Here is a 27,894-nt window from a genome sequence, read left to right as displayed (position 1 = left end):
AATTATTGTAGAATGTCCAGAGAACATGTGGAGTCCACCTGGCTGTACTAATACATGTGAACCGTGTATTAACGGAGGAGTTTGCTCAGATTTAACTGGTCTGTGTCTTTGCCCTCCGGGATTCAGTGGAAACAATTGTGAAAATAGTAAGTTTATTCTTTGTCAAAAGTATAGTGCATGATGTCTACAATATCCTGTACTTTAACTTATCCTTAATCTGTTGGAGAAACTACTATAGGAACACAGGTGATGTCATTATTCAGTTCTAATTTTCTCCTTGGAATAAAAAAAGCATTGATATCCATGCTAAGGGTGCTTTTACCATGATAGGTCCTGATCTGTTCTCGACGTGGAGATCAAGACTGTAGTTTAAATGCTATTCAGATCTGGATTAGCGTTGTGTGGTAATGCAAATTTCACACAACCGGTAGTGTTGCAACATGAATCCTGGTATCGTAACTACAACCTGGATTTTCCTCAACTTTGATCTATGGTGTGCTGCCCCAGGAATTCCTGGGAATAATACCGAAACTAATCTAATAACCGGTTGTTTTCCCACTCCTGGTAGCTAGTATTTACACATTGCACTGTGATCAGGAATATTCAATACCGGGATCGGGATACTGGGATTCACTTGACAACCGGGATCCCGCACAACTCTAATCTGGATCAGGGATGTAAGCCTTCCGTATTTTTACGGAAATCGTTTTTTTTTTAAATTCCATTAAAGTTTCCACAAAATTGTACGACTATCAAAGACACAACGCGGCAAAAATGCCTGGCCCGTTGCAGAAAGCTAACTTCAATTTTCACTCAGCGATCAACCAAAATACCATTTCCTGTTACACATCGCATTGCACTGTACAACATTGTGCCATGTGAACATCGTTGCGTACGTGCGAACTTCAAATCGCCATCGCTCATTTCTGTCATTGAAAAACCTTGACTAATTCACATCTTCTTAACTGCTGGTGCTCGATATAAGTTTCGGGATTAACGCTTGTGATATTTGTGAGCGGCGGAAATCTACGGGATACGCATATGATGGTCGATATTCGTGATTGCATTCGAATGTGACGTATTCGTAACTTTGAGCTAGCCTAACATAACGATAGTGTGTAAGTAGTCAGAACTAGGAGTAGGATGTGTTAGTGCTAATACTTTTGAGCTAGCCTAACATAACGATATTGTGTAAGTAGTCAGAGATAGGAGTAGGATGTGTTAGGACGGCATTCACCCGGGGTCTCCTAATAGTTTTCCGGGGTTTTTTTGGGCTGCACTTACATCCCTGCTGGATCAGATCCTGCTATTTTGATGCTCTCTGAGAACAGGATCTGATTTCACAAATGATATCTTTGCCCTAATAGTTCATTCAACAGAACCCTCATTTATATTTATCTCCTCATTGTATTTCTCATTAACAATTGACTGCAGAAAAGGATATCTAGTCCTACATTGAGACGTTACCTTGGATCATGAACATAAAATATCATATAAATATCTCCTCATATCATCTGTACATGGTTGGAATATGTTATAAATTGTGTTATAAATTGTGTTTCCTGAAATATTGTTCAAGTTGAGATATACAACATTAATTTGCATTATGACTATGTATTGCACTTAAATTATCTCCACTCAGTTGTACATGACAAGAATACCATTGGTCAGATTTGTCACTGATGTATTATTAGCTTTTCTCTCCCTATTTGTGCTTTTATTCTCATCAACATGTTTATCAATATTTCTGGATCCAACTTTACCTCCTATTAACAGCAGGAGGAAGGAATGTCATAGGTAAGATTATGTCACTGATACATCAGCTATTGTAAAGGTCACTAATGTCTTGATCATGTTTTGATCAACAGTTCATGGCAGGAATGTCTTTGGTCAGAATGCTGAGTATCAATGTGATGATTCTGGTGATGACCATGCTGATGGATGTCAGGGTGCAATCATCTGTTATCCTGATCCTCTTGGCTGTTTCTGTCCTGCTGGCTACAAAGGATTAAACTGTACAGAAGGTATCAATACCAATAGGTTTTGATTCTTTTGAAATAAATGAACAGGTTAATGAGTATGCATGCTGTACAATAATAGGGTATACATTTCAGTCAGATTTTGATGAACAAAACAGAAATTGCTAATTTATTATTATTAGTACTTGCCTCTGAAATTCATTTCTCTTCCACTGAAAATATGCAACATCTAGATATGTTAACTTGGAAAGAAAGCAAAACAAGTTATAAACAAATACCAATACTACAACTGTAGCAACTGAAACTAGAGTATAAATGCTACTGAATCTCAAAACCCTGATAACAGTACATTTATTGCATGTACAGTAAGATGACACAGTGATACATGACTTCCAGGTCTAAATGTAACATAGTCATATATGCCACCTTCCAATGTTGATGAAGCATTGATTACAAAAGAACATTAACAAGCAGTCCATTTGGTCATATATTGCCCACCATATCCTATGCAAAGAATTTACAATTCATGACCTAAGTGCATTTAAAACTATTGGCTCTAGCCTCTAGCCTATTTGACTGATTTTCATAGATGGGCAATCCGTACTTAATGCAGCTTACGCAAAATGAGGGAACGCATGAAACCAGTGATGTTAGAGCTAGCCTAAAGTGTAGGTTTATGTGTTTCACTATTTAATTTTATGAGGCCTATCCTAGACTGGAACAAAGACCAAGCATTTGTCTTCATGCTAAAGACTTCACTGGGGACTAATGTCACAGCAAAGATGGACTTGTAAAGACAATGGCCAAACTTTCTTGAACATATATTGAATTGAATTGAATTTATTTGCTACATTCCATTTTATACATTTTGAACAGTATAGGATAAATATAGATGGTATCAAAAACAGTAAACAGTAAATATAGAGTAATGAAATAATATGTGAGATAGAAGTAGCGGAACCAGAAATAAGAGGATACTTTTCTGGTCTGGTCCCTTTGTAACAAAGAAAATACAAAGTACATCACCCACCCCACCACCCGCCCTCCCCCCAAAAAAGCAACAAAGTCAATATTTTATGAAAAGAGAAAGAAAGAAACATAAGAGAACAAAAACACAGGAAGTATAACTAAGAATAGCTAATTAAGCTTAGCTAATACTGGGGCCTCGTTGTTTGGTAGGATGGTGAATTACTCTGTTGAACAGCTATGTTTAAACTAAATTGGGGGGCGATGAGGTCAGGAATAATTTTGGAAAAAGATTATGTTCCTAGAAGAGGCGATTATAGGCATTTTGAAAGCAAGAAAAGTGATAGTCATAGTTCTAACTTTAGGAGGCATTCTAAGGTACATAGTTTCAGGGATAAGCTGAAGATTGTCTTTACCAATGCTAGAAGTATTCGTAAAAATTTTGCTGAATTTACCGTGCTTCTTGAGGATCTGAAGCCGGATGTGTTTGGTATCACCGAATCTTGGTTAAGGGAGGACATTGATAGTGCTGAGGTTTCTCACCCGGGGTATGTTGTGTATCGTCAGGACAGAAGGGATACTCATAATGGGGTTGGTGGGGGAGTTTTACTGTATGTAAGGGATGACATTGTAAGTGTCGAGAAATCTCAGTTGCAAGGGGCTTTTGTTAATTCTGTCTGGTGCGAGTTGTCCACAAACAACTCCAAGAGGTCCAGGGACGTTATCACTGTGGGTGTTGTTTACCACTCTCCTAACAGCAGCGATGATAATGATGTCGTGCTGTTTGATTCAATTAGAAAGGCTGCTAAAGGTGATGTTGTTATAATGGGCGACTTTAATTTTCCTGACATTAATTGGATAGATGGTTCTAGTAGTAGGAAGGGTAGTAATTTTCTAGATGTTGTGCAAGATTGCTTTTTACATCAACATGTTACTTTCCCTACTAGGGGGGATAACATCCTGGATCTTGTTTTGAGTTCTAATCCAAGCAATGTTGTTGATTTGACGGGTCTAGGAAAACTAGGAACTAGTGATCATGATATACTAGCTTTTGATGTTGTTTGCAAAGTCGTAAATTCTGTTAGCAATGAAAAAGTCCCTGATTTTTCGAGATCAGATACAGAGGCAATTGAAACTTTACTAAAGGGTACAGATTGGATTAATTTGTTTAGTGATATGAGTGCTTCTCAGTCTTGGATTTGTTTAGCTGATAAATTAAAGGTCATTATGGAAAATCATGTTCCGTGGAAGAATCGTCGTTGTAAAAGCAGTATGCCTCACTGGATAAATAAGAAAGTTAGATGTGCAATTAGGCAAAAACGTAGAATGTGGAAGTTGTTTAGGAGGACTAAATCTGAATCTCTTTTGGCCAAGTTTAAAATTCATCAGCTGAAGGTAGAATGCTTAGTCTCTGATGCAAAATTGAATTTCGAAAAAAGCATTGCCCTAAAAATTAAGGATAACCCAAAGGCCTTCTTTTCTTATGTCAGGTCAAAGCAGAAAGTTAAAGATGCAATTGTTTCTCTTAGGGCACCACAGGCTGATAATATAGTTACTGATAGTCAGGATCATGCAGATCTTTTGAACAACTGTTTTGTGTCGGTTTTCACAAGGGAAGATACGAGTAGTTTTCCAGATTTTCAGGGGGGCAGTGAAAGGCCTAAACTGGATACGGACTTATTTTCGGATGAGGTTGTCTTTAAAGGAGCTGCTTCGTCTAAATGTTTCTAAAGCTTCTGGACCGGATGCAATCCATCCGTATTTGTTGAAGACTTTTGCACACCATTTCTGCGTTCCACTCTCGTTGGTTTTTAGTAAATTTATGGATGAAGGTTATGTTCCTAGGGACTGGAGATGTGCTAATATTACCCCAATTTTCAAGAAGGGTGATAAGTCTAAGCCCTGTAATTATAGGCCCGTTAGTCTCACTAGTGTAGTTTGTAAGGTCATAGAGTCTATTGTTAAAAGGTCTATGGTCTGTCACTTCAGCAGTCAGTCTTTGATCAGAGACTCATGGCTTTTGTCAAAAAAGATCTTGTCTCACTAATATCCTTGAGTTTATGGAAGATGTAACAAGTTCACTAAATAGGCAGAGGTCTGTAGATGTTGTGTTTTTGGATTTCCAGAAGGCCTTTGATAAAGTTCCCCACCAGCGTCTTTTACTTAGGCTGAAGAGCATGGGTGTCATAGGGAATTTACTGTCTTGGATCGGGAATTGGCTTGGTAATAGGGAACAGAGGGTGGTAATTAAAAGCTGTGCTTCTTCTTGGCAGAACGTTACTAGTGGGGTTCCACAAGGGTCTGTATTAGGTCCCTTGTTGTGTGTTGCCTATATAAATGACATTGACGGAGATATTTTGTTTAAAGCTAAGAAGTTTGCTGATGACACCAAATTGTATTCTGAGGTCTCTTCCAAAAGCGATTCCGAGAAATTTCAAGCGGATTTGGATAAGATTTTTTCCTGGTCTTAGGGGTGGCAAATGCTTTTTAATATTGATAAATGTAAGGTAATGCACATTGGTAGTAGTAACCAAAAGTTTACATACAATCTTAATGGTGTGGAGTTACAGGAGGTCTCTGTTGAAAGAGACCTAGGTATCTACATTGACTCATCTCTGCAACCTTCTAAACATTGTCTTGAAGCTGCTAAAAGAGGTAATAGGGTTTTAGGTATGATCAAGAGGAACTTCAGTTTTCTGAAAGAGGACATCGTAGTTAGGCTTTATAAGCAGTTGGTTAGGCCTCATCTGGAGTATGCTGTGCAGGCTTGGAACCCTTCCTTGCTAAGGATAAGGAAGTACTTGAATAGGTCCAGAGGAGGGCTACTAGGATGATTAGTTCCTTAAAGAGGGTTCCTTATTATAGGCGATTACAACTGTTGAATCTCACCACACTGGAGCTTAGGAGGTTACGTGGGGACTTGATCCAGGTTTTCAAGATTGTGCATGGTTTCGACAATTTATCCTTTACCGACTTTTTCTTGTTTGCTTACAGTAGTTGTACTAGAGGTCATTGTATTAAACTCCAAAAGTCACATAGTAGGATTAATATTCGGCATAACTTTTCTTCTAATAGGGTTGTGAATGAGTGGAATGGTTTGCCTGAGAAAGTTTTACTTGCAAGTAGTGTGAATGGGTTTAAGTATGCTTTGGACAAGCACTTTAAGCATTGTAATCAGGTCTGAGTGTCTGTGTCTTCAGTTTTTTTTCTCTCTCTATAGGGTCCTTGATGGGGACTTAAGTGTCCCTCCTGATCCTTTTTTCTACTAAACTAAACTAAGATAGATTGCTATGCAGTAGGTATTGTTTTAGTTTTTTCTTAAAAGTATTGAGTTGTTGGAGAAATTTTAATGACATGATTAAGAGAATTCCAAAAGGGTACACCTGTGCTACAAATATGAGAATGGTTAAGACTAGTTCTAGAGAAAGGATGGTGTAGCATATTCATTGAACGAGTGTTATAAGTGTGATAACTACAATTGTAAGCATAAAAGTTATTAAAAGCTGGTGGGAGAAGACCATGATGAAATTTGTACATAAATATCCCTAGTTGGTACTTGAACAAATCATACAAAGTTAATGTATTGGAGTTTATAAAGAGAGGAGCAGTATGCGAGATGTAATGAGTCTGGTTTATATTGCGGATAACACGTTTCTGTAACTTAAATAAACTGTTAAGTAGAGTTGACTGTGTATTGCCCCAGACAAGAAGACTATAGTTGAGATGGGGAAGCACAAGAGCATTAAACAGGGTAAAAAGTGACTTCTTAGGTAAAAAAAATCTTTAGTCTATTGATCACACCATTGGATTTGGAAAGCTTCTTGCTGACTTGGACATGTGTTGTTTCCAAGTCAACTTATCATCAATGGTTATCCCTAAAAATTTAGCATGAGGTGAAGCATCAACTTGATGCCCATCCAGTATAACATTAATGTTACTAGAGTCTTTGACCTTGTTATCAAAAATCAGTAATTTTGTTTTTAGAATATTAAGAGAAAGTTTATTTGTTCTGAGCCAGTCAGAAATGTTTGAGAAATCACTAGCAGCTTCAGCAATAGTTTCAAGTAAGTTCTTATTTTGTAGGAAAACTGTGGTATCGTCAGCAAACAAGATAAAAGTTGAGTTCACAGAGGACTTATAAATATCATTTATATAGAGAATAAACAATAGGGGTCCTAGTATAGAACCCTGCGGTACACCAATATTACATAGGAGACGATCTGAGTGGGAATTATTAAACTACATAGTTACAACAATTTTGGAGATAACTTATAAACTTATAAACCAGTTATGGGCGGTACCATGACAACCATAGGCAAACAATTTAATAAGATACGATGATCAATGATATCAAAAGCCTTAGAAAGATCAATGAATATGGCAGCAGTGGTGAGCCTACTGTCCGAACCTCTTGAAATTTTATCTATGAGACTTAAAGCAGCCATATGAGTAGAATGTTTATTGCAAAAACCATATTGGTTTGTATATAGGATTTTATGTTTTGTAATAAACTTATAAAGTCTATCATATGCAAGACGTTCAATGATTTTAGAAATGACAGTCAACACAGATATTGGTCTGTAATTTGAGAAATGCTTCAGGTCCCCAGACTTAAAAAGTGGAATTACCTTCACAATTTTCAGCTCTGACGAAAAACTCCACTTGAAAAAGACATTGATAATATGAGTTATTGGTATTAAAATAATATCAGCTACATGCTTTAGAATTTCATTCGTAATATTATCATAACCAGGACTCTTGCCATTTTTTAATTTAGACATAGCTTAGTTTACCTCCTCAACATTAGTTGGGAAAAACACAAAAGAATTTGGAATATTGCTATTAACATAACTTAATGGAGTATGCTGGCCAACATGAAGCTTTTTAGCTAAATCACTAGCAACTGAAGAAAAATAACTATTAAATTCATTGGCAATATCATCATCATTTGAGGACAATCCATGAGCACATGCAAATGTCTTATTGGTATCATCAACTCTCTTCTTGTGCAGGGTTTTGTTGATCACTTTCCAGAGTTGTGTGAAGTCGCCCTTATGGTTCTCAATTAAAATTATGTAGACCAAACATTAAACATAGGACTATACTTGGCTCTTAAAAGTATTTATACTGGCACCCTATTTTAATAAACACAATTGATCCCCTCTCTGCAATCTTGCTCGGAGTGAGTCACAGCAATATTTTAAGCTGCAGTGGGCCAGGTCAAATAAATTTGCATGTTTAATTTGATGGAGATATCTGTGAATATACAAGATGTATGTTCAAAACATGAATAAATGCCATTGCACTTAGAAGCACACAAGTTGTATTAAAGGGAGCCTACTATAAAATGAGGAGCAATTCTGTCTGAAGTGTACGTGCCTCTTACTGGTATTCAGCAGCACTTTAAAGAGACAAACACAACCAGCATATTCAAGCAACAAATCTGCACTAAATAGTATCTTCCTGGTCTATTTGTGCTGTCAAATTGAGTATCTTTTACTGAGATAACATATGAATTTTTTTATGAATCCATTCGAACACTGAAAATAAAATGCTAATGAAAAACGACATCCCCGTCAAGCTAAACAACATCACCATTCATAGTTTACGTCTCTTTAATATTTGGCATACATGCGTCTCATAAAGGACGATGGTTAAGTGTCAGTCCATGTTAAAGTCTAAATGTCTAACATACACTTCTAAATTCACATGAACAACAGAGCACCCTTGGATGACTTTCAACACTTTTTGTATAACAAATTTATATTAAGGTAAGATGAAAGCAACACACAGTCTTTCACAGATGCATTGTTCTGATATAAATAGTCTCATTCTCTTGAGATTTTCAAGTTAATTGCATTCAAATTGAGAAATAAAACTGTAGTATTGGATGCTGACATCATCAGACTTGGTGTTAATTTGTTTATTTCCACAGCTTGTGAAAGAGGGAAGTTTGGTGCTAACTGTAAACAGGAGTGTCATTGTGCAAATAACTCTCTCTGTGCTTTAGACACTGGTCTGTGTGAAGATAACCAATGTGAAGATGGCTGGAGAGGAACAAACTGTCAATGTAGGTACCGTAACATGAAAATTAATGTCTTGTTGATCTGCAAATCATGTGCAGCACCAAGTTAACTATAACAGATTTAAAAAAAACAAACAAGCGATGATGACATTACAGACAACCTAGAACTAAAAAAGAAGGGACAAGTTTGACATAGTGAATCACCTATCATCAATAAGCTAGACATCAAAAAGTGAGAGCAATTTTGTTATTTGGCAAAACAAACTTTTGCTTTGATGTTGCAATGTCTGAAAAAGTAACTTTGACTTTGGAGTTTGAACAGTCTGGACATCAATGTATATATTTCCATGTCCGATGGTGTTAGGATAATTGCATTGTATGAAGCATGTATAACCAATGCCTACTAAGGGAAGCCTCTTGGTATACTGTATGTTTACCTCAGGCCTTGCTAAAGCTAGCATAGATAACTGTAGCCTGCAGTAAAGGCTGGCATTCTAAGTTTAAAATACTGCGTGCACTGTGTATCAAGATGGCTTCCATTTTATTAATTATAAAATACTTATTTGTGGTGTTTATTAGAAAAGTACCACTTCAAATATTTTTCTTCTTATTACATCATTGGTAGATGGCCCATGTCCAGTTGGTGTTTATGGTGACTTCTGCAACCTACCCTGCTCCTGTTCTGATGGAGGGGATGCATGCAGTGAAGTTGAGGTTAACTGTGCCAATGGGTGTGCTGTACCCTGGACTGGGATAGCATGTGATGAAGGTACACTTTTTGTATTATTTAGACTTGGACTTTAAAAATGTAGTCTCCCATTGTTGGCCTTTGTATTATGTATCCTTTTTAAGGCTTTTTGGGCATGCGTTAGTACTCTCCTAGTAAGCCTTCCACCTTTTTTACCTTATATTCCACTCATATTTGCCTGAATTCGATAATTTTGAGATGTCTTCTAGGAGCCAACTTATGCGAGTAAACTGCTGGCTGTTCGTCCCGAGATCGTGGGACGAACATGATCTTTGCCCCCAGATCACTGGCCAGATCACTGCGTTGTGTCCTTGGGCAAGACACTTTATCTCCATTGCCTCTCTTCACCCAGGTGTATAAATGGGGACTTGCAAGGTGACTTGTAAATATAGTTGCATGCGCCAGTTTGTGGCTGCACCCTTTGGGAAGTCCCCCAGTGGACACGTGGCTGTGGTGCACTGTGGTGACCCAGGAGAGATTGCTTGAATTGTGCACACTTTGGTGTGTAGGGGTGACAAGTTACCTATGACCAGGGTTAAGTTACACATCAGGGACAGCAAGTTTGCTTATGAGGATTTTCATGAATCAAGAATCAAGGAAGTACATTAGAGCCATGCATTCTTTAAATGGTTAAGTGACTTGGTAAGTTTGAAAAAAGAATTTAATATAAAGGATATAAAATTAAGTGTACCAGTAAGCAGTAAATTTAGTTTTCTGTGAACAAAATCATTGGAAGAAGGGAGGATTGTTGAATAGTGATGCAGTGCCATCACACACTTGGTTTACTTTATATGTTTATGCAAATGCTCCTAATTTGAATGCTATGTTATCATACGTTCACAAAAGTTACTTAACAAAGTTTCATTATTAGAAGAACAGAATACTTTTTGTTTCTCAAAGCAAACAGTTGGCTTAGATTTATCTTTATGTTTGTAGTTAAGTTGCACATAGGACCAACACTGCAATTATGGCCATGGTAATACTTTATCATTCATACTTTTATTCTTAAAACAGAAGTTAACATCACAAGAATAATTCTTTATTCCAGACAATGGTGCAGGTAACATCATCCTAACATATGTCAGAGTGAACTCTGGACAAGCAGCTAACGTGACCTGTACTGTTATTAGGAACCCTCCGGTAGCAGAGAGTGACTTGGTACTGAGTCTTACTGGTACATTACTTACTGCTGATGAAGATGCAAGAAGTTATAACCAAACAAAGGTAGTGGGTATAACACTAGAGACAGCCATGGAAGTGACTTGTTCCATCAGGGATACTGAGCTCATGGAAACCATCTTGTTGATGCCTTATGGTTAGTATTAATAAAGACTTCTGCTATCTGTGGAAGACATGGACAGCACATTTCATTTACCACAGTAGATTTATTTTCAGGCTAAGGTAAATCAGCCTGAAGTACTGAATCAATAAATTATAAACAGGTTTAGAAAAAGGAAAGAGTTTGTTTGCTGTACTTAAACTTTATTGTCAGTTGAATGGATTCACAAGTCAGCAGTCTTGAGGATTTACTTTGGTGTTTATTCTTTGGGAAGTTAATATTCAGAGTAACCATGGTTACAGGATACAAAGACTACTTGACATGATGGGTTTAAATTCTTTTCTCGCAGTTTTACCAGTATATGCCGATGATTCTGGCATACTAGATTTCCCTGATGTAACTTCTACCAGCATCACTGTCTCTTGGCCAGCGTGGAATAACGAGATGGACATTGGAGATGGACCTATCATTGATTATAGGATTCAACATCGAGTGACAGGAACAACAGAGAGTTTCATGGAAGTTAAGATTGGAGTTGGTTTCTCTCATCAGTTTACTGATTTACAGCCAGACACTCGATATGAATTCAGGATAGTTCTAGTGAGAGAAGGACAGGGAGGGGAAGGATCTCCTAGTAAAACTCAGAGACAGAGAACACTGTGTCAAGGTAAGAGTCTTATCAGTTTAATGGTCTACAGCCAGATAATCTATGAGAAATCAAGATAATCCTAGTGAGAGAAGGACAGGGAGGGGAAGGATCTCCTAGTAACACTCAGAGACAGAGAACACTGTGTCAAGGTAAGAGTCTTATCAGTTTACTGGTCTACAGCCGGATAATCTATGAGAAATCAAGATAATACTAGTGAGAGAAGGACAGGGAGGGGAAGGATCTCCTTGTAACACTCAGAGACAGAGAACACTGTGTCAATGTAGAATCGTATCAGTTTACTGGTCTACAGCCAGATAATCTATGAGAAATCAAGAGAATACTAGTAAGAGAAGGACAGGGAGGGGAGGGAGCTCCTAGTGACACTCAGAGACAGAGAACACTGTGTCAAGGTAAGAGTCTTATCAGTTTACTGGTCAACAGCCAGATAATCTATGAGAAATCAAGATAATACTAGTGAGAGAAGGACAGGGAGGGGAAGGATCTCCTAGTAACACTCAGAGACAGAGAACACTGTGTCAAGGTAAGAGTCTTATCAGTTTACTGGTCTACAGTCAGATAATCTATGAGAAATCAAGATAATACTAGTGAGAGAAGGACAGGGAGGGGAGGGAGCTCCTAGTGACACTCAGAGACAGAGAACACTGTGTCAAGGTAAGAGTCTTATCAGTTTACTGGTCTACAGCCAGATAATCTATGAGAAATCAAGATAATACTAGTGAGAGAAGGACTGGGAGGAGAAGGCTCCTAGTAACACTCAGAGACAGAGGACTCTGTGCCAAGGTAAAATTTTAATAGTTGAAATATTTTGTCACCATGATATAATATTTGAATTTAAAGAAATGAGGTAATTATGCTACAAAGTTTTGTATAATTTTATGATGAACCTTCATAATTTCTAATGTACTGTAGATTGGCTGCATCATCAAAGTTGACATAGTTTCTTAATATTAAATTATTGTTGGTCTAAGTTAAGATTGAAATCCTTTTATATACACAGCACCAGAGAAGCCAATCCTAACAACTGCCATCACTCCAAGATCAGTTACATTCACGGTAAATACTATTAAAACTAGTAAACATGCTGTAACAAGAATCGTTAATGTAATGTGAGGCTAGCAGTGGTGATAAGAAACATTAAGTTCTAACCATATGTACCAGATAAGTTACTAAGTTAGGATGTATGTAGAATTGTTTGTACTGCTGCATTCATAGCTGGTCCAAAAAATTGTCTCAGGTACTCATTTGCCAATTGGATTTAGGTCATGTGTATAATATAACTGTTAAAAACCGTTCGTTTAGCATGTGAACAGCTGATTTATTCTGCAAGGCTGCATACTTATATTTACTTTAACTGTGCTAGACCTAAACAAACTGTTCTTTCATTGCTTCTTAGTCTCCAGCTAAGAAGCAATGAAAGAACAGGTTGGTTAGGTCTAGCACATATCCTACTTTTCAAAGTCAATACAAGCGATGCTTTCCACCATTGATGTCTTTTAGCGAAAGTTGTGTAACTTGCAACTGCAACTCTACGGCCTTTCAAGCCTAACAGTACAATGTAATATAGGAAGTATTGTTGTTAAAACATGCTTAGCATGATAGAAGAATCCCTTAAAGCATTTTTAGGGTATATTTTCATAAAAATGCTATGGTTAAACATTTGGAGATAATTGACAGTATATATTTGTAAGAAAGTTATTGCAATTATGCAGCACTGCAGTATCATAACTGTGCTAGAACTAACCAACCTGTTCTTAAATGGCTTCTTAGCTGCCCAGACTACAAAGGTCTTGGTTTGTTATATTGCAAGCATCTAAAGCAGAGAGATTGGTTTAATAGGCTAAACAGTAGTGACGAATGCAGTTGATCAAGACTTGCTCTTCTTTTACAGTTAAACACATCAAGATAGTGGGAATATTACTAAATAATGAAATAACAGAGAAACACACATGCAAACTTTCTTCCCTTTGTACCAGGAATAAAATTTTACGGAAAATGGAGAATGATGTTAGGGATATTTTAGGAATTTCTCTCTTTACCAGGTAGTTAACTTTTTAGTTGGTCTCCCTGTTCCCATCACTAGCACATGGGGATGATATGTGTTGAAAAGGGATATGTACACATGAATGACATGTCAATTGAAGTGATTTTAGGATATATGTTCATACCTGCAGAAGGATACAATCATTAGATGATCTAAAATCATTCAGTTCCATTAATGGGATATCAACGACATAACCAAGAAACATAAGTTTATCCTGGCGTATTCACACCATTATGAATCAATTGTTTTATTCAGTCATCTTCAATAGCCACAAACAAGTTCTGTTTGAAACTTCCACAGAAGCCTCAATATCTTCTTCCATTTCTAGCTTTGCAATTTTAGTTGATATTTTTTGGTTGCTTGTAACTCTTCTTTGTAATTTCATCTCCTTGTTGTGTAATGAAAAGATTGTATTGCATTTACAGTAACATATACCTGTTTTTTAAATGAGGGATTTGCAGTCACACATCAATCAGGTGCTTAGTGAAGAAACATTAACTTACTTGTATTTCCAACATTTTTCTTGTGCATATTAAGTAACATCAATCTTAAAATATTAATCAATCCTCACCCTCCAACCTTAGGAGCTAATATGGTTAATAGAGGTGCACTGGGCTTTGAGACATTTTGCATCTCCCGATCTATCCATTTTTTTCCTTCACAAATGAAGCGTATATATTGTATTTGTTCATAAATAGATTTCAGGAATTGACAGAGCCTGTACCGGTACTACAGTTGACTTACAAGAATGGAATGGTACTAGCTGGCTCATTGTCAGGAATGTGGATCTGGCGGAAACATCTGTAATTATTGATAGACTGATTCCATGTACACATCATAGCTATCGACTTTCTGTAGCCTCTAATGGTGGTGAGGAATTCAGTGACCCTGTAAACAGCACAACTACATCAGAAGGTAACTATTTGCAGGAAGTTAGGATAGAAAGCCTTAGGTCTTCTGTTTCCTTTATTTTAAGTTTTGGGGTCAGTTGTGAGGAAAATGTCCAAGCTGATGTTTATGTTAACCATTGACTATTTTCTATATATGGTACAAATGATACAATTGGACGTTGAAAACACTCAGTAGGAATGTATACTGCAGTATGGTTAGCAGTTTTAGTTTCACTTTTAGTTGAAATATCTCTTTGGGTAAGTGTGTATAAAGAGGTAAGGGATGGGGGCAGTACGTAGGGGAAAACATCTAAAGGAAAACTTCAACTACCAGGCAAGGACCCTCTTCCCAACTATTCTCCTCACCCTCTGATTGTGAGGTGGTCAGTAAAAAAATATGAGAGTCTTTCTTGGGATAAATGTTACTTTATAGTACATTGCCAAGCATGATATGTAAGAAAACATTACTGTCCAGATCCACACAGCAATTATTGTAAAGATTGACATTGCTAGAAGCTATGTCGGCAGCATGAAAACATTTCAAAAAGTATTGCACCAGTTTCACTAATTTAGATGAATAAGAGACCATGTCCAAAATACAAAAAACAATATTGAAGCCTGGGGATGCGAGATGCAGGAGCTTACTAACTTTACCAGGAAATGTAATTCCGTTGCCCCTTTCCTACTTGCCATAACACAGCTCCATCTGCCTTGCTCTTTTTGTCCTATATGAATTAAATCATAAAAAGTACCAGATATGATAGCCCACTAAAAATATTTCTAGATAACATGTCCAAGCAGTTAAGTTTTGCAGGAAACTTTTGCAATCAGAAGTTTTATCTAAATTTTAATCTACATGAAATGGAACATTTCATTTCATGATGAAACTCAGCAACAACAAAAAAGTATAGATTTATTTTTCTCCCAGCTTACCGGAACACATTGGACATGAATTTACAGAGCCTTCATATTTCCCACAGGAAGCAAGGTCAACATGGTGGTGGTCTTCACTTCTTTGGAAGTCACCATGAAGTAACTTCATAATTCTGTTTATTATCTTTGCAGCCTTACCAAGTGTAAGGAGTTTGATGGTTGAAGCAGAAATTCCAGGCCAACTTGAGGTCATGTGGGACCCACCTGACCAATCTAACAACAATTGTTCAGTTACATCCTACTCTGTATCTTACCGTCTCTTGAGTTACATGGCCTGCTCTTCAGTTGTGATGGAAGAAGAAGTAGATAATTCAACTATGAGTACTTCACACATTATAATGAAACTTAAAGGTTATGCTCAATACTCTGTGACAGTGAGAGCAAATAAAGATCTGAATGGAGCAGAGAACAACATGACAGCTGTAACTACCATAAGTAGTAAGTTCACCTCTAAGAGTTACTAGTTCTTGTTTATAAATCCCTAAAGCTATGTGATGATGGTATTTATCTGTGCCGCTGTGGGAATGTATTGTCATGATTTCATTTGAAATGATTAATGGTTTTAATCCCAGTAACTACAGAGAACAATGCATATAATCATTGCCGCTGTGGGAATGTATTGTTATGATTTCAGTTGAAATAATTAATTGATGTTAATCCCAGTAACTACAGAGAACAGTGCTAATAATCCTTGCCACTGTGGGAATGTATTGTCATGATTTCAGTTGAAATGATAAATGACTTCAATCCACATAAACTAGAATTTATGTGTGTTTACCTAGGTTTTAATCCCTTTAGCTACATTGATTTACTTAAGTTTTTTCTGGGTTTATTTCTTAGGTATTGTCGAATTCAGGTTTTTTTCAATAACAAATATTTCCTGCATGAAGTCAGTTTCAATCAGAAGATATGTAACATTAAGACATTTCACTGTAGATGTTTTCAGTAGTTGGATCACAATTTTTGAATATTTTCAGCATTGAAGTGTACATTAATTGTTGATACAGCCTCATATGATATTTGCATACAAAATGCACATAAAACACAGTACATGCCACTGAACTACGTTGTACTTGTACTGTGTATAAAGCCATAGTGGCAACACAGCACATGCCACTGAACTACGTTGTACTTTTGCTTTGTGTAAAACCATAGTGGCAACACAGGATATGCCACTGAACCTACGTTGTACTTGTACTTTGTGTACAACCATAGTGGCCATTGGGTACTTGTGAAAATTGGCTGTGTTTAAATGGCAAATTTATTAGTCGATTTAGTTTACGGTAGTTGTTGTCCACAAATTGCTAGAATTGCTATTACTGATTGGCTGCAATTCTTCTACTGAGATCCTTTATTCAGTTTAATGCAGTAAATCATTCTCCAAATTTGGAAGCGTGAAGGGGACAAGAATGAATGAAAAATAATGAACAACTTTGATCTCAGGAATTTTTCGTTCATTTGGAAATTAAAATTGTACTTACTACTTAAACTCTTAGATGGAAATCTTATTGACATGATTCAATAATAAAACTCAATTGTTCTGATCTTAACTCTTACTTTGAAATGTTTCAATATGTGCTTGTATTACCGGAACCGATCTTGTTGATTCTGTGCTACCCCTCTCACAAACCAATGGTAATGTTTGGAGGGATCTGTGTGTTCATCACATTTACATAAAGCTTTATATCCACAGAGCCTTCTGATCCACCGACAAATGTTCTACAAAATGGGAGCTCGACCACTGAATTAACATTTTATTGGGATCCACCACCCTGTGAATCCCAGAATGGTGTTATCAAAAACTACTCTTACCAGCTCTTGCAGTTTAATAAAACTATAACAGAGGGAACTACAGAATCACAGGGAGTGGTTCTGGTGGATCTCATTCCATTCACTGAATATTCATTTATGGTGGCAGCTTCTACTTCAGAGGGATCTGGTCCAGTTAGTGATGCCATCATAGTTACAACAGGAGAGGATGGTAAGTACAATTTGTGTCATGAATATTCATTTATAGCCTGAAGATCTACTAAGTTATTGGTAATTGGTCCAGCTAGTGATGCCATCATAGTTACAACAAGAGAGGATGGTGAGTACATTTGGTGTCATGAAGTCATTTAGTGTCTGAATATCTACTAAGTTATTGGTAATTGGTCCAGCTAGTGATGCCTTCATAGTTACAACAGAAGAGGATGGTGAGTACAATTGGTGTCATGAATATTCATTTATTGTCTGAAGATCTACTAAGTTATTGGTAATTGGTCCAGCTAGTGATGCCTTCATAGTTACAACAGAAGAGGATGGTGAGTACAATTGGTGTCATGAATATTTATTTATTGTCTGAAGATCTACTAAGTTATTGGTAATTGGTCCAGCTAGTGATGCCTTCATAGTTAAAACAGAAGAGGATGGTAAGTACAATTGGTGTCATGAATATTCATATATTGTCTGAAGATCTACTAAGTTATTGGTAATTGGTCCAGCTAGTGATACCTTCATAGTTAAAACAGAAGAGGATGGTAAGTACCATTGGTGTCATGAATATTTATTTATTGTCTGAAGATCTACTAAGTTATTGGTAATTGGTCCAGCTAGTCTTGCCATCATAGTTACAACAGAAGAGGATGGTGAGTGCAATTGGTGTCATGAATATTCATATATTGTCTGATGATCTACTAAGTTATTGGTAATTGGTCCAGCTAGTGATGCCTTCATAGTTACAACAGAAGAGGATGGTGAGTACAATTGGTGTCATGAATATTTATTTGTCTGAAGATCTACTAAGTTATTGGTAATTGGTCCAGCTAGTGATGCCTTCATAGATACAACAGTAGAGGATGGTGAGTACAATTGTTGTCATGAATATTCATATATTGTCTGGAGATCTACTAAGTTATTGGTAATTGGTCCAGCTAGTGATGCCATCATAGTTACAACAGAAGAGGATGGTGAGTACAATTGGTGTCATGAATATTCATTTATAGTTTGAAGATCTACTAAGTTATTGGTAATTGGTCCAGTTAGTGATGCCATCATAGTTACAACAGAAGAGGATGGTGAGTACAATTGGTGTCATGAATATTCATGTATAGTCTGAAGATCTACTAAGTTATTGGTAATTGGTCCAGTTAGTGATGCCATCATAGTTACAACAGAAGAGGATGGTTTGTACAATTGGTGTCATGAATATTCATTTATTGTCTGAAGATCTACTAAGTTATTGGTAATTGGTCCAGCTAGTCTTGCCATCATAGTTACAACAGAAGAGGATGGTGAGTGCAATTGGTGTCATGAATATTCATATATTGTCTGAAGATCTACTAAGTTATTGGTAATTGGTCCAGCTAGTGATGCCTTCATAGTTAAAACAGAAGAGGATGGTAAGTACCATTGGTGTCATGAATATTTATTTATTGTCTGAAGATCTACTAAGTTATTGGTAATTGGTCCAGCTAGTCTTGCCATCATAGTTACAACAGAAGAGGATGGTGAGTGCAATTGGTGTCATGAATATTCATATATTGTCTGATGATCTACTAAGTTATTGGTAATTGGTCCAGCTAGTGATGCCTTCATAGTTACAACAGAAGAGGATGGTGAGTACAATTGGTGTCATGAATATTTATTTGTCTGAAGATCTACTAAGTTATTGGTAATTGGTCCAGCTAGTGATGCCTTCATAGATACAACAGTAGAGGATGGTGAGTACAATTGTTGTCAGAATATTCATATATTGTCTGGAGATCTACTAAGTTATTGGTAATTGGTCCAGCTAGTGATGCCATCATAGTTACAACAGAAGAGGATGGTGAGTACAATTGGTGTCATGAATATTCATTTATAGTTTGAAGATCTACTAAGTTATTGGTAATTGGTCCAGTTAGTGATGCCATCATAGTTACAACAGAAGAGGATGGTGAGTACAATTGGTGTCATGAATATTCATGTATAGTCTGAAGATCTACTAAGTTATTGGTAATTGGTCCAGTTAGTGATGCCATCATAGTTACAACAGAAGAGGATGGTGAGTACAATTGGTGTCATGAATATTCATGTTTAGTCTGAAGATCTACTAAGTTATTGGTAATTGGTCCAGTTAGTGATGCCATCATAGTTACAACAGAAGAGGATGGTGAGTACAATTGGTGTCATGAATATTAATTTATTTTCTGAAGATCCACAAAGTTGTTGGTAATTAGTCCATAAGGCGATGTGTTAGCCAGAATAGAGAAAGGGTGGTGATGGTACAATGAAAGAATAGTGAAACTGATTTTATGTTGTGATTATGTATGCATTTTTCTTTTAATTTGTACCAACTGGGAAGTGATTTGATTCAAGAACTGGTTCAGATATCCTTCTTATCTAAAAATCAGAAGAAAAATGGGAGAAAATTCAATGTTATTGCTATGCTAGTTTATGGATTCTTTCTTTTACTGAATATTCACTACTTTTCAAACTATGTTATGACACTAATTAGATTTTTCCCCTTATACCCAATTTGCTTTATGAGTGTCTGGGATAAGCGAGGGTGTATCTATCTGTCTGACCATACTAGGATATTGCTTCTACTCATAGAGCCTTCCATAAATTCAGATGAAATATGTACAAAATAATCTTCAATGGATGGTGAGCCATTAGTTTGGTTCAGGAATTTGAAGTCAAATGTCATCTATGGGTGTTGTGTACATATCGGTGTTATGCTGCTTTTTGTGAAGAATGCAATCACAGATCACCAAACTCTGGCATACTTTGGTAATATTGGGTCATGTTCTCTTACTCAACAAAATTGAAGTCAAATGTCACCAAGGGTTCATCACAGCCATTTTGTTTTTAATGGGCTGCATTATATGTGAAACTCTTCCCCTTGTGCAGCATCTGCACAAAATGTTCTTCACCTATCAAACAATGGTATGAGTCACATCATCATTGGTGCTCTTGTTTCTCTTGGTAGTCAAAAGACAGGCAGAAGCTATGTATGCACTCACAGTGGCAGCTGTAAACATATATGATAGTACTTATATATGTGTGTGCGTGTATTAAACATCTGCCTTGTTACCATGGTATTTCATGAACAATTACAAATACCTGTATACAACATGTTAAGGAATCATGTGTATCATTTTTAGCCTTCATATTGGTGACATATTATTGCATTATCATCTCTTTTCAGTGCCTGGTCCACCAGAAACTGTTACTTTAACTAATAGAACCAAGACTTCCATTACAATAGAATGGGACAAGCCAGTCAATCCATGGGGATTCATTATTAATTACCAGGTAACAATATTATATTAACAGTCAATTTTCTGAAGGTATTCTTTTATTGGATGAATTAGTGCCAAATAGTTTGATTGTATTTTTAAATATAATTGATCTGAATTGAGAGGCTTTATATGTCTGTTTGGCCATTAGAAGTAAAATGGGTCCAGTAGAATTATAATTGCTTTAGTGATTTCTATCGATAAAGGTTGCATGATCCTCACAATTTGTGGCTGTATTATTAACTTCTCATGTAGATTTTCACATACTTAAAAAGATATCCATCAGGAGTTAATGACACATTACACAGTGCAATTATACATCCTTTAATCACAACCATGTGTCATATCTATTCCTTTTTCAAGAGGCTTGTACTCATATTGGTTGAACACAGACTTGTTGTAAGAGGGAAGGGGTTGTTTGGGTTGTGTGCTCATTGTCTATGTTGGGTGGCTTCTTTTAAAACTAGATCATTTTGGAATCCCTTGCTAAAGTTACTATTGTACCAAATTCTCTACAAAGTAGTGAAGCTTTAACTTGCTTTTACCTCTTAGTATTCACCGAGGAGCTGTAGAAAGTGTTTTGCATTAAAGATACCCTACAATTAAATGCATCAGTCCCACAAATAAATGAAAGTTGACTAAACATTTGAAATTTAATTGAAGTACTTTCTTAGAAAAAATATATTTGTTTAAATCCAAATTGTATTTCTCTACAAATGTTCATAAGTCCAGGATCATATGTAAAGGGAGCAAAAGCTCAAATTCTATGAGAAAAACAATATTCAAATATTAATGAATGATGTAACATTGTTCATTTGAATCTGGTGATGGTTTGTCAGGTGCTAATATTGACGTCATTTTGACCTCCAGCTTCAGTATCGGCCAATTCAGAAGTCGTATGATCAACAATTTGTTGTCCTTGAATTTGGTCCAAAAGTAGAAATTGCAAACTCAGGAGCACACATTGTGTATCAACTTACAGACCTGGAGCCTTCTACTGTATATGAGATACAGCTAAATGCCCAAACATCTGCTGGGGAAGGGGAAGTTGTCGGTATAACAGAGAGGACAAAATTGTTCACAGGTAATCTTTATAGTCTCTAGCCATATCTGTAAATATCAATTTTAGCTGTTTATCTGCAATGAGAAATGGTCAGTATAATAGAGAGGACAAAATTATTCTCGGGTGATCTTCGTGGTCTCTAACAAATAATACCAATGGATTCTTACTGCTAATCAAGATGACCATATGGTTGGTGAGATCTATGATCAGTATATGACTGATGGTGAGGACAGCATTGTTACAGTTGTAAACAAACTGAGGGTTTCTTTGTCTTGTCTTCAATTTCAGTGTCTTTGAATTTTTCTCCTCGCAAAATTAATAAAATATGGACAAATTGAGTACCTCCTTGTGATGTAGTGATGTAAAAGAAGGGTATACATATCAGAGGACACTGATTTAGGTTATGTTGGTGGATAATATATGACATGCATTAGCCGTCTGACACTTGAGTGTAGATAGAAGTCCCCCTCATCAACATTTTGCCAGATATTTCACAAAAAGAGCGTACAATCTTATTCTGCAAACAGTGAACCAATAACAACAACATTTTATAGAAGACATCATTTCATAAAATCGATTATGATGGCCCACAGTAATTCAAAGCTTTAAATAAAAGTCTTTTTAACTTCTACCATTTGTCCATTACTTTTACTTTTCATTTATAGGATTGGTACCTCCATTTATTCCTGCAACCATACATGGAACAGAGACTGGTACTGCTGTGTTGATTCTGCCAGCTCTCAATCAACAGTATGCCTCGTAAGTTACTAATTATCTCATTAACATCTGCTGTGTGGTCATAAGTAATTTATCATTGTGGGATTGCTGATATAGTCCAGTTTCGCTTGTTCTCTGTCACTGAAAAGGAGCCCTCATTATACTGAAGAGTTATTGAGCTTGCTCACCATCTAAAATACATAAAATATGTAAAAATAAAATATGGCAGCTAAATGATTTTATGACGGAAGGGACTACACTGGGGTCACCGAAGCTGTTTCCTATGAACGAGAGGGTGTGGGACCCACTCCCAGAAGAAAATAAACTTTTAAATGTCAAATGGTATATTCTGAGACACACTTAGACTACAATTTAGATAATTATATAGCTTTAAACGGAAGGTTATGTTAATAAATAATAACTTCAAAATGACTCTCTAATAAATAAGATAGCTGCCTGAACCTTTGTGGTAGGACCAGAGGCAAATCCAGGCTTTATAATAGAGGGGTGCTGCTCTGGGGTAATTTAAGTCATCTCTTATGTAAGGGGATTTGTGTCTCCTCCAGAGACATATAAAAAAGTTAACTTTTATAGGTCAAATGGAGCATTCTGCAGCATGCCTATTCTATTTAGCCCTAAGTGCAAGGTTGTATGAATAAAATACTTTGTCTAAGGTTGAAGAAAAGGGAGAGGAGTGGGAAGTGTATACATTGTTTCCCCTAACTGAAGATAGGCTTCTCCCGTTGTCCACATTCTCTTTTGCACATGCCACCATTTTGTGACCTTATGTTAAGGTAAGTCTTACACCCAGTTTGCATTGTCTTGTACTCTAGTACAGGTGCACAAACACATATGTATTGCTGTTGGATAGTATTTCACTACCCACAACCGGGACGTTTTATTTAGGCAAATCTAACTGAAATGGAATTAAAAATATTGATTTTCAACAAAGAAAGTAATCACAGCAACCGTGATTTTTGCAGTTGATAAGTAGTTTGCTAACAGTTTTCTTCTCTCTATATGTAAACTTAATAGGGATAAAATATAAAGAATGTGAAGGTGGGAAAATTAAGTCATTTATGTGTTGTACAAGGAAACTTCCTTCTACATTGCCCATACATTTTGTGCCAGATCAAGGTGACCATCCCCGACTATGATGGAATCGTGGAATGGTTAAATAAATGGTTAAACAGAAGTTGCAAGCTCACTCAATCAGTTAACGTAGCAGTAGTAGTAAACCATTTTGATGTCCAGCATTATATTAAGGATTCTAATAACCGTCTCACAAGGTGTTCTTTACAAGGTTAAGCCTAATCAGAGCAGCATTTACAGCTGTCAAATATATTTTAAATTAAACATGTTTTTGGAGACCACATGTCTGATGTCTGTGACTGCTTTTGTGGTGCTTGTGAGGAGCTGATTTGTCTATTTGTCACAATCTAGGCAGTGTCCATGCTTTACATTGATGATTATCTCCAGTGTTTAGTGGATAATTTCTCAAAGTTTATAGAGATAGTGAAATTGGATACTGCTCTAACAACAATGCTTTCTTTTCTCTGTTAATTTGTGAATATTCATGTTACATTTAAATTCATTCGTTTTGTGATAGTTATAAAGAGAGCTGGTTTTTTTTTTGTATTATAAGACAGATTACCCCAAAAAACAGCACACTACACCAACGAATATACATATCTGTTTTACATGTTAAAAGGAAATGACATTTAAAATATGCCACAAAACGTTTAAGCAGTACAAACATGGTTGAGATGTCACAGATTCATTTTGTCCAAACATCCCAATTACTTCTGGGCCTACGTTTCTCAGTGGTTACAATGTAACAACATTTCAGACCACTTATCTACAAAAATTAGTCAAGCAGCATTTAGTTAACAAACTATTGGTGCTAAAGGCAAGAATGAAGTCAATACAATTGAGAGGCTTCAAGTTATTTATTCCTAATCTTTTTGGCATAAATGGTGGATCAAAACGATACAAGTTTTAATCATTGTAAGGAATTTCAACACATATTTATTTGGCAAACTGGTATAGACTTTTGGAATAGGTGTCGTGGTGAAGATGTAAGATGCTTGGTAATTTGTGTATCCAGTGTATATGCATATAGTGGTCTGCATGTAACCATATGTATCTGCAGTTAGCATGTGAACGCATCACCTCATGTACATGATATAAGTGCATTTAAATATAATTCTTCAGTTGTTTAGATCTCTGGTATGTTTAATGCCGTCCTTTTCCATTTCAGAGGTTACTACATAAGAATCAAATCTGAGCTAGGGCAAGAGCAGATCAAGAGAAGTGTTGATGGTGTCGGGAATTATGATGATAATCCTGGTCATTACATCACAGCAGAAGTTCAGAAATCTGAGAAAGAACAGTCTTTCACCATTGGAGATGGAAAGGAGTATGGGATTTATTATAATGCACCCTTGAGTAAAGGTCAAGAATACCAGGTGTTCATTGGAACTGGCAGTAAAGTTGGACAAGTGAGCATATCAGCAGAATTTGACCTCTGAGGCTTCTGGAAGATAAAAAGGATCATTGTGGTTAGATAGGTGGAGATTAATGCAAGGTGGATGGATAGGGATTAATTTGTGGTGGATGAGTGGAGCTTAATTCAGGGTGAATGGATAAGGAATAATCCGTGTTGGATGCATGGCTATAGGGATTAATGTGGGGTGTATCGAAGTAAAGTAGATTTGATACATGCCAAGAGTACAAGCTGTTCCTTGGAACTGGCTTGAAGTTAAACAAGTGGGCATTTCAGCAGGAATTGGCTGCCTTAGCAAATGGAATGGAAGGTGTGTCAGTGGGCGGAGGAGTACCAATAGTCTTAAGTTGGAGTAGATTAATGTAGACCAGGGGCGTATCCAGGATTTTCCACTAGGGGGGCGTCAGGCATGAATGATCGCCGTCCTGGGGGATGGGTCTATGGGGAGGGGTGGAAAATTTTTGCCTCGATAGAGTAACCTCACGTGTTATGCACGGAGCTATTATGGGCTTCCCTCAGGCAGCCCAGAGGCCTTATACACGCCCTGTGCTACGCGATAATACAAACACAATTACCATCTATGTTTCTAAAACTATTATGCCGCCGAACTTCGTCAGAACCTTTTTTTGGCAAACAAAAAATAAAGCATACGGGAGGGGGGGGGGGGTGAGCGATCACCGACATCTCACATAAAGGTCGTCATCAACTTTTTTTTTTTTTTGCTTAACTTTTTTTTTTTGGTGACGGCCAATAGGGGGGGGCGCGTGCCTGTTGCGCCCCCCCTGGATACGCCCCTGTAGACTAGACAATGAGGATAATTCAAGAAGAGGAGTAGAGATGGTGTGGAATGGGTGTGACAAGGATGCATAATCTCACTAAACGAAGAACGTAGGCAGCTGTTGTTTATTTGTTGGTTGCTTTGTTAAATGCTGTATAAGTGTTTGATTTCCTCAAGATGTGCAGCTTGAGACAAGTACATTCTCATGTTAATATAGACTGTAATATATTTATAACAGACTGTATTGGGTTTTACTCCTAGGGTATAGGTGTTATTCAGTTTGATATTAATAAGAACTCATTTGATAAGAAAATGATTCTACTTGAGAGACATAAGTTAAGACACATGCTATTAAAATAACTTTAATTATCACAATCCTTTGAATTGTTACCATGGATTCTTCTTTTCTAGGATGTCAGTGTTGTCTGGAGTGATCCAGGACTGATAACAGAGGCCAAAGATGCAAATTACGGTAAATAAACAGATCATCCTGTAGAGTCTACTGTCAGGAATATATTATTGATTGCCATGAATTTGTTATATTGTTGTATATATATTCTTGTAACTGTAATTTTGCATCTTTCATAAATAATGCTTATCCTAAGCAATAGATATTTTTTTTCAGGAAAACTTAACATATTAGAGTATTTTAGACATTTTTCACTTTTTCTACTCTTCTTCAGCCGCTTTTCTTGTCCCAACTCTGACGATTCTTGCTGTAGTGTTGCTTGTTACCATTGTGATTGGCATGATATTGTTTCGATGGTAAGACTGTTCCCAATGTTTTATAGTATGGATATCCATTGACATCTTTGATGTTCATCACTTGTGCTTTTGAATCAAGTTAACAATATTTTCACATAATAAATACACTAAGCCAATGCCAATTTCTACTTTGATTTATAAGTTTTTTCAAAGAACGTATTATGTTGTTGTTACAACATGGCTAGTATTAAATCAGTTATTAGGAATTAAAAGTTTGTAGCTATGAAGTACAAATCTTTCGTAAGAACAAAATTATAAATAGTTAATAGTTAAAGGTATTTATAATTTCTCCCTATGATTAATAACTCTACTGTAAGAATTGTTTGGAAAATTAAGTCATTCATTGCTATGATTTATTTTGTATCTGCCAATGAGGATTGATTGAGAATGGCTACACTGGACTGACTTGTTATTCATGGGTAAAGCTTACCTTAGTTTAATATCAATCTTAATTTCTTTTTTCCTTTTCTCTTCATTTATCGTTCAGGTATCTCAGGAGGAAGAAATCAGATCCCGGAGCAACTGCAGGTAATGTTGTAGATTTACATTCAGGAGGAACAATTATCCTCAGGACTTTTACAAAGTCCTTATGAAATGACTAAACATGTCAGTAAACATGTCAGTAATACCACTTATAGGGTATTTGACTCAATTTTGATCAAACTTTTTTGTTTTGAAGCTGTCCAACAAAATTTGGAGTTCATCAGTTTGACTGGTCAACTTACATGTTGCCATGAGGTTAAAGTAAATAAAAGAAAATTTTAAAATGGCCACTGTCAGTTTCATACAAAAGTGTCTTGGTTATGAGCTCACATTGAAAACATTAATTTGCTCCCTAATTGGAAGGTTTCTTAGTTTGATGAATTCAAACATTCTGCCAAATTAATAATCAGTATGAAGTGTGCAGACCAAATGTAAGCTTCCTTAAATGTGATCATGCATGGTCTTGTACTTAACATTCATGTGTATATAGTCATGTACAAGTTGTAAAGAATTGGAGTGTTATCTTCTTTAAGTACATGATAACAGTATTACTTCTAAATAAGTGATAAACTATGGCTGACATCATTACATGATAAATAGTTCTTCTTCTGTATATTTGATACTGTGGCTGATATTAATACATGTATCTATTTTACTTTTATGTATGAGATAAATTATGGCTGACATTAGTAGCCTACATGATAACAGTTTTACTGATAGATATGTGTTACTATGGTTGACATTAATACATGATAAGCAGTGTTTCTTCTATATATGTGATACTATGGCT

The 27,894-nt window shown here is 36.4% G+C and overlaps 1 protein-coding gene across 5 annotated transcripts in view; it reads left to right on the top strand.

Moving 5' to 3' along the window:
* The window catches only part of LOC139954685 (receptor-type tyrosine-protein phosphatase mu-like), a 67,831-nt gene that overhangs the window by 18,127 nt on the left and 21,810 nt on the right, over positions 1-27,894 (top strand). For 3 of the 5 annotated variants that reach the window (XM_071954607.1, XM_071954621.1, XM_071954627.1), the window contains exons 4-20: positions 12-146; positions 1,869-2,024; positions 8,881-9,015; positions 9,596-9,739; positions 10,767-11,033; positions 11,347-11,664; positions 12,665-12,720; positions 14,407-14,623; positions 15,664-15,969; positions 17,225-17,512; positions 20,702-20,808; positions 21,663-21,876; positions 22,521-22,614; positions 24,833-25,073; positions 26,268-26,328; positions 26,540-26,621; positions 27,109-27,149. In XM_071954607.1, coding sequence (XP_071810708.1) covers positions 12-146; positions 1,869-2,024; positions 8,881-9,015; positions 9,596-9,739; positions 10,767-11,033; positions 11,347-11,664; positions 12,665-12,720; positions 14,407-14,623; positions 15,664-15,969; positions 17,225-17,512; positions 20,702-20,808; positions 21,663-21,876; positions 22,521-22,614; positions 24,833-25,073; positions 26,268-26,328; positions 26,540-26,621; positions 27,109-27,149 — 2,862 coding nt within the window. The remainder of the gene's footprint in view (positions 1-11; positions 147-1,868; positions 2,025-8,880; positions 9,016-9,595; positions 9,740-10,766; positions 11,034-11,346; positions 11,665-12,664; positions 12,721-14,406; positions 14,624-15,663; positions 15,970-17,224; positions 17,513-20,701; positions 20,809-21,662; positions 21,877-22,520; positions 22,615-24,832; positions 25,074-26,267; positions 26,329-26,539; positions 26,622-27,108; positions 27,150-27,894) is intronic. The other 2 variants (XM_071954615.1, XM_071954612.1) reach the window with 2 other exon arrangements.

This window comes from Apostichopus japonicus, chromosome 2, assembly GCF_037975245.1.
Source record: "Apostichopus japonicus isolate 1M-3 chromosome 2, ASM3797524v1, whole genome shotgun sequence".
Classification (NCBI taxonomy): Eukaryota; Metazoa; Echinodermata; class Holothuroidea; order Aspidochirotida; family Stichopodidae; genus Apostichopus; species Apostichopus japonicus.
This window is presented reverse-complemented; position numbering and strand designations above follow the sequence as displayed.